Source organism: Etheostoma cragini, chromosome 1, assembly GCF_013103735.1.
Source record: "Etheostoma cragini isolate CJK2018 chromosome 1, CSU_Ecrag_1.0, whole genome shotgun sequence".
NCBI lineage: Eukaryota > Metazoa > Chordata > Actinopteri > Perciformes > Percidae > Etheostoma > Etheostoma cragini.
Genome location: NC_048407.1, coordinates 34,022,108 through 34,030,145, shown reverse-complemented (window position 1 = coordinate 34,030,145; position 8,038 = coordinate 34,022,108). Strand labels below are relative to the sequence as shown.

At 41.9% G+C, this 8,038-nt stretch overlaps 1 protein-coding gene across 3 annotated transcripts in view; it reads left to right on the top strand.

The window, feature by feature from the left end:
* LOC117941766 (galactose-specific lectin nattectin-like) overlaps positions 1-8,038 on the top strand; it is a 66,903-nt gene that overhangs the window by 12,219 nt on the left and 46,646 nt on the right. Inside the window, exons 1-2 of one of the 3 annotated variants that reach the window (XM_034867053.1) lie at positions 7,594-7,690; positions 7,844-7,952. The exons of 1 other annotated variant lie outside the window; for it this stretch is intronic. In XM_034867053.1, the coding sequence (XP_034722944.1) occupies positions 7,883-7,952 (70 nt within the window). In that variant the 5' untranslated portion in view covers positions 7,594-7,690; positions 7,844-7,882. Of the gene's footprint in view, positions 1-7,593; positions 7,691-7,843; positions 7,953-8,038 lie in introns of those variants that run through there. One more of the 3 variants, XM_034866908.1, reaches the window with a different exon arrangement.

Below are 8,038 nucleotides of genomic sequence, written 5' to 3'. Positions count from 1 at the left end.
ATCTACTGTACCCACTGAACCAACCCGGCCACATCTTGTTCCTGTTGTCTGTGTAGACTGATTATTTAGTGACTGTGTATTCTTACCGGCTGCAGAGTCCAACATGGACATCAGCACCACCAGAAGAAGGATGGCAGTAACCACAACAGGATGCATGGTTCAGGCTCTCACAGCGCTCTGCAACTGGAATATAAACTTATAAGAAACAGGAATAATTGTATATATATATATATATACACACACACACACAAACAGAATATTCATAAACAACTAAACCAGTATAAAACTGAAGTGGTTATATCTCTGAAGGCTGAGAGAGACTAACTGGCCACTAAATTAGTTTCATCAGGAACTTATACCACCTTAACAGAGAAGAATGTCATCTTTGAACCAAATTCCGCTAGTTTTTACAGACAATAAGTGACAGATATGATTATAGATTGATTTTGAACCATGAATCCCCCTCACGTCCTCTGAAGTCTTTTAGTTGATTCAAAGTGCAGGTGGTTTTTAGTTTTAATGCCTGATGAAGATCTGAAAGCAGCTCAAAGTGTTGAGATCTTTAAAGTGAAATTTGAAACCTTTAAATGTCCTTTTCTGTTCTATTGAAACACAGAGAGACAAACGGGACTCACCTCAGGTGAAGTAGTGGAGTAGTCTCGTTCCTTGTTCCTCGTCCGTCTGGATGTCAGTCTGATCTCTGCCTCAGTTAAAGATCCTCAGCTGATGCCCTGAATACATGTGATTTAACTGATCAAACAGTGTGATGAGAACAAAGTGCAAAAAACATTACAAAACATTTTAAATCAACGTAAGTCAATAGGCCGCAGGTCAAGGTGGGACTTGATGGTGAGACCAAACATGAGTGTGTCTGGGAGTATGCTCATGGATAATTTGATTGTACTTCCAACCTTCATCTTAAAAGTACACAAAGATACAGGTGTCCTCCTCTCCCTGAGGAGATGTTGAACCTGTGCAGGTGCTTTGAATCATCCTGGGAAGAATTGAGAAATTATATTATTTCTTGTCCTCTCTTTCCCTGAGTGAAACTCCTAATATTGGAAAAGCAGGGCAGCAAGTGTTCTTTCAAAATGTGAACCTCAAAAAATACAAATCGAACAAATTCAAGGGCAGTTGGACTTGGTTAAGGTTCTTGAAGTCTCTGGTCCATGCTGATTTTTGGCCATTTGGCCTCATGTGAGAATGCCACCGATGGTTGTTCAGACATGACCTGTCTGTGTCTGTGAAGAAGGTCGATTGCAAAGTCCTCTCATAGAACTCAATTGTCACAAACGTAGGGCCTATTGACCGGGCCGATGACCCGGGGTGTGTGTGAAATTATTAGCATATTGGTGGGGAGGCAAACGTCGGTGAATATTAAGAGGTGTGAGCTGCATGTGTGTGGTACATTGCTGTTGCACACATCCCATTAGCATTGATTAAGTTAAAGGGACAAAACTGGTCCACATAGACTATAGCTACCCCTAATTACCAATTTTTACCAGATTTGGAGTTTCATGTTAATATGTCTAACTCTGGCAGAGATATTGCAAATTTTCCAGTTAAATACATTGAGTTATTGGCCAAAACAAAAACACGTTGATCATAGACCCGCCTGATGCACAATTGTCGCTACATTTGACACAGAGCATCATAGTGGGACGTTGAACTATAATCCCAAGGTTTTTGCTGATAGCAGTGTGAACTCACCCCTCAGTAGGGTTCCACTGCCCTGCTGTGTGAACCGTGTAGGCCGGCCCTTGAGGACTGGCCCTCTCCTTCAGATGGTCAGCTCACCTGGACTGACTCCCTGATCTGAGTTCATCATTGTGTGTTTTTTTCTACTCGCGTTGTCGCTGTGAGTTTTTTTGGTCTTTTGTTTTCTCATCTTTTTGGAAATTATTTTGCCAGTTTTATTTTTCATAGTTTTGCCTGCCTGCTATACGCCCTTCTTGATTTAATCCTCAAATGTTGCACGGCCGCCTCGTCTCTGCATTTTTGGGTCCACCACCGCTCCCTCCTTAACCCTCTGAAGTCTAAGCCTTTTTCCCATCTCTTGTTCGCCTGTACTTGTGTAATAATGTAAAAACTCAACCCTGTTATGCACAATGACATAATAGACATCATTCTTAGTTCAGGGGAACCTGGGCTTTTAGAGTATGTATGCTGCAGGGATGTCAGATTAATGTATTGTTAAATAACTATAAAAAGTGATTACATTTACATTCATAAAAGAGGAAATTACATCTCCCAGAAATGTATTAAAATCACACAGAGAACCACAATGACTTGGAAACAGAAATAAACTCTCGTCATATATACTTGAAACCATGTTCTTAACTGAAACTTTACAAACGTTTCTCTGCTTTGAATGGACTGTATAAATTGCATATACTGTATATATATTAATATTAAGGGTCTATGATACATCGCTACGTGCTGTACATATACCGTCCCGTATCACACAGGAGAACACAGCAGCTGGTCCTCTTTATACTGTATATACCGTAGGGGGGTAACTTGCCAACAGGCATCCGACTGGTCTGGAATATCAGCTGTAGTTAATTGGTTTGCTTGTGGTCTTGTATCTTTTTGTTTTGTTTTAGTTGATTATGGTTTTGTAATATAATATATTTTATGTAATGTTTTTGCCTGATGTGTTTTGTAATTTATTGGGCAATAAAGATAGATTTTTGTTAACAAAATGTTTTTCTGAACATCAATGTCAATCAAAACGGTAACAACTGAAACAGATATACAACACACCATGTGTGTGTACACACATGTACTGCAAACAGACCTAACTACTACACAGATAAGAACATCTGCCTCTGCACCACCAAAGTGAACATAAAATAACTATAAAATATAGAAATATAGAAATGCATATGACACTGTTAAAACCCACGCAATTGACGGACAGAGGCGGTGTCTTGGAAGTTTGTGATCAATACTGTATGGTGATGTAAACAAGTGGTGTCCAATTTCATAGGGGGATGTTTCACCCTTAGCCCTTACCCCGTTTCAAGGACCAGGGGTAAGGGGTATGGGTAGGAATAAGGATAGGTGTAAGATGGAGAAACGGGATTCAGCCTAACTTCTCCAACCGGCCCACAGCTGGTCTCCTGCACCCATTGCCAGTTCCCCAGCACCCCTGGTTAGACATCTCTCTAGAATTCCTCAATGGTCTGCCCCAATCCAAAGATTAGAGTATTGTTCTCAATGTTGTAGATTTCTTTCTAAAATGGCACATTGTATGGCAATGCAAGACGACTACCACAGTATTTATACCCCAAGCTATTTTGTGATCCTTGTATTTAGAAAGGCCTCACTACACACAAACTCAACATAAATTGCAAAATCTTGTTCCAAAACTGGGCTAAAATCCACCATCTTCATAAGCCAAAACATTCAAAGTAGACAATAATTAGGGCTGGGTTTAAAAAATTAGATTGTCTGATTCAACTAGATGATCGGAGGAATCCACTGCTACCGACTACATCATGCTAGCTTGTCTGGAAGGTTTTAAAAATGCTTCAGAGATCACCTAGATTTTGGGCAGGGAACAGCTGGCATGTTAAAAGGGCTCCCTCTCCCTCCTTAAGGTTTCTGAATGAACGGCGCCCAGATAGCCTTAGAGAACATTGTCGGGAACGCGCCTCAAAGTCTGAGTGTTGAAACTGGCACAGGACCCATTACGTTTCTCCTGCAGCATCTTTGCAGCGTTGCTTTCTCTGGGTTATTTAGAGAGAGTGTCGATCTTACTGTCAAACCCTAATATTAAAAGTTCAATATAGATACAAGGTGTCCTCACCCTGAAGTGCTTGTACAGCAAATAGAGGAGACTTTGATCTTGTTCTTGCTTTTAGCAGCTCTGCATTATCCTGGGAAGAATTAAGGATTAATTATAAACTGTTTTCTGACTTTACTTTCCCTGAGTGAAACTGCTATAACTGGATAGTTTTAAAAAGCAGCAAATGGGCTTTTCAATTGTGAACCTTAAAATTACAACATAGTTAAAAATGTTTTCACTGTAAACACTTCCTCACCTTCTATCTTATATATATGCAAAGACTATGGAAGCTTCATCCATCTTTATCCTCTTATCCGGTATCGGGTCGCAGGGGCAGCAGCTCCAGCAGAGAACCCCAAACTTCCCTTCTCCAAACCACATCAACTAGCTCTGACTAGGGGAACCTGAGGCCTTACTAGGCCAGATTGGAGATATAATCTCTCCACCTAGTCCTGTTTTTGCCTTCTGGCTCCGCTCTCTTTTCGTCACAAGGGCACGATGAACTAAATGTAATGCCGCACCCGCTGCTCAGATTTTTCGACCAATCTCACGCTCCATGGTCCCCTCACTCGTGAACAAGACCCCAAGGTATTTAAGCTCCTTAACTTGGGGTAAGGACTCACTCCCTACCTGAAGAAAGCACTCCATTGGTTTCCTGCTGAGAACCATGGCCTCAGATTTAGAGGTGCTGATCCTCATCCCAGCCGCTTCACACTCGGCTGCGAACCTATCCAGTGAGTGCTGAAGGTCCCAGACTGATGACGCCATCAGGGCCACATCATCTGCAAAAGAAGCAAAGAGATCCTTAACCCACCGAACTTCAACCCCTCCCCACCCCGACTACGCCTCGATATCCTGTCCATAAATATTACAAACAGGATTGGTGACAAAGTGCAGCCCTGACGGAGGCCAACCCTCACCTGGAACGAGTCCGACTTACTGCAGAGAACCTGGACACAGCACTCGCTTTGGTCATACAGAGATCGGATGGCCTTGAGAAGCGACCCGGTCATACAATTTCTCCAGATCCACAAAACACATGTAGACTGGTTGGGCATACTGCCAAGCTCCATCCAGGATCCTTGCGAGAGTGAAGATCTGATCCGTTGTTCCACGACCAGGACGGAATACGCATTGTTCATGTTCAAACCGAGGTTTGACTATCGGCTGAACCCTCCTCTCCAGCACCTTGGAGTAGACTTTACCAGGGAGCCTGAGAAATTTGATAACCCTGTAATTGGCACACACCGTCTGGTCCCCCTTTTTGAAGAGGGGAACCACCACCCCAGTCTGCCACTCCTTAGAAACGGTCCCAGACTTCCACGCAATCTTAAAGAGAAGCTTACCAGGCTTTAAAATGAACTGGTGTAAGTCTGTGCTACTTCATTTAACCCTCTGAGCCCTAAGGCCATTTTTTAAGTTTATTGTCCGTATTTTATAACAACTTGTAAAACATCAACCCTGTTGTGGACAGTCAAGATATGAACTTCCTTTTTTTTTAGGACAAACTGGGTTATTAGAATATTTGGGTTGCAATGAGGTCACTTGCATGTTTAAAATGGTTGTAGGGCCTTAAAGATAAATAAATAAATAAATAAATAAATGAATCTTCCAAATATGTATTGATATCTCAGACAGATAAGTTATGAATAAGCCATTTTCCTTTCTAAAACACTTCTTATATGTCTTGGGAGTCACACTGTGAAGAAATAATCATTAAAACTTATACAGTTGACAAAATTCATAATTTTTTTCGAAGAAAGTCAAGATGCTTTTGCTCTCATGACATGTACTTATGCCAATAATAACATGAGTCAATACAAGGGTTAAACACTAGGCCACCAATTCAAATCAATTTAATGCTATTTATCGTATCAATTCATAACAAGAGTTATCTGGAGACACTTTACAGATAGAGTAGGTCTAGACCACACTCCAGAATTTGCAGGGACCCAACAGTTCTAGTAGTTTCCTCCAGAGCAAGCAACAGGGCGAGGAGTGGAAAAACTTCCTTTTAGGCAGAAACCTGGGACAGACCAAGACCCAGACCCAGACCCCAGTTAGAATGAAGAGTGGAAATAACAAAAATAGAAACAATAGTAGTTTGTTGCAGTTCTTTGTATGAGTTCATGGCATAGCAGGGCACTGTGGGCATTACAAGGCACAGTAGGACGTAGCAGGACGTAGCTGGGCACCGCAGTGTGTAGCAGATGAATCCGAGGGAACATGCTGGGGAAGAAAGAACATAAGGACTCCGTGGAGTTACTCCCCAGAGCTAGGTTAGTAACAAGCATTTCTGGAACATGGATGCACATAAATGGAAAGATAGAAAGATAGAGGAGAGAGGAGCTCAGTGTGTCAAAGGGTGTCCCCAGCTGTCTAACTAAGAGAGACATGTTAAAGAGGCGAGCCTGGTCGGGCTAGAACTCTCCCCAACTGGATTGGGCTGTAAGCCAAGTCTTCCTTTAGTTTTATTATATATATGTATTAGGCGGACACTGCAACTCCTCACTCCCAAACAATATTCAATTCAATTTTATTCATATATAGTGCTAAATCACAACAATAGTTATCTCTTTGACTATAAGCTTTATCAAAAAGGAAAGTCTTAAGCCTACTCTTAAATGTGGAGACGGTGTCTGCCTCCTGAACCCAAACTGGAACCTGGTTCCACAGGAGAGGAGCCTGATAGCTGAACGCCATTGTTCCCGTTGTACTTTTAGAGACTCTAGGAACCACAAGTAACCCTGCACTCTGGGAGCGTAGTGCTCTTGTAGGGTTGTAAGGTACTAAGAGCTCTTTAAGATAAATGGTGCCTGACCATGAAGGGCTTTGTGGGTGAGAAGAAGGATTTTAAATTTTATTCTGGATTTTACAGGAAGCCAATGCAGAGAAGCTAAAACAATTCAATGTATTTAACTGGAAAATTTGCAATATCTCTGCCACAGTTAGACATATTAACATGAAACTCGTGATGCTGGCTCGTCATGCTGCTCTGAATCTCTGGACCAAATTTGGTAAAGATTGGCAATTAGGGGACGCTATAGACTATGTGGACCAGTTTTGTCCCTTTAACTTAATTAATGTTAATAGGATAGGTACAACAGTAATGTACCACACACATGGAGCTCACACCTCTTAATATTCATCGACGTTTGCCTCCCCACCGTTATGCTTATGCTTTCACACACACCCCGGGTCATTGGCCCAGTCAATAGGCCCTACGATTGTGACATTTGAGTTCTATGAGAGGACTTTGCAATAGACCTTTTTCACAGACACAGACAGGTCATGTCTGAACAACCATCAGTGACATTCTCACATAAGGCCAAATGGCCAAAAATAAGCCTTGGATCAGAGACTTCAAGAACCTTAACCAAGTCCAGCTGCCCTTGAATTTGTTTGATTTGTATTTTTGAGGTTCAGATTTTAAAAGAACACTCGCTGCCCTGTTTCTATCAAATATTAGGAGTTTCACTCAGGGAAAGTGAGGACAAGAAATAAGATGATTTCTTAATTCTTTCCAGGATGATTCAAAGCACCTGCACAGGTTCAACATCTCCTCAGGGAGAGGAGGGCACCTGTATCTTTATGTGCTTTGAAGATGACGGTTGGAAGTAAAATCAAATAATCCCTGAGCGTACTCCCAGACACACTCACGTTTGGTCTCACCACGAAGTCCCACCTTGACCCGCGGCTTATTGACTTACGTTGACTTAAAATGTTTAGTAATTTTTTTTGCACTGTGTTCTCATCACATTGTTTGATCAGTTAAAAGTTAATAAATTCACATGTATTCAGGGCATCAGCTGTGGATCTTTAACTGAGGCAGAGATCAGACTGACATCCAGACGGACGAGGAACAAGGAACGAGACTACTCCACTACTTCACCTGAGGTGAGTCCCGTTTGTCTCTCTGTGTTTCAATAGAACAGAAAAGGACATTTAAAGGTTTCAAATTTCACTTTAAAGATCTCAACACTTTGAGCTGCTCTCAGAGCTTCATCAGGCATAAAAACTAAAAAACACTTTTTTTCTGTGTGTCACTAGATTATATTCCAGTTGCAGAGCGCTGTGAGAGCCTGAACCATGCGTCCTGTTGTGGTTACTGCCATCCTTCTTCTGGTGGTGCTGATGTCCATGTCGGACTCTGCAGCCGGTAAGAACACACAGTCACTAAATAATCAGTCTACACAGACAACAGGAACAAGATGTGGCCGGGTTGGTTCAGTGGGTACAGTAGAT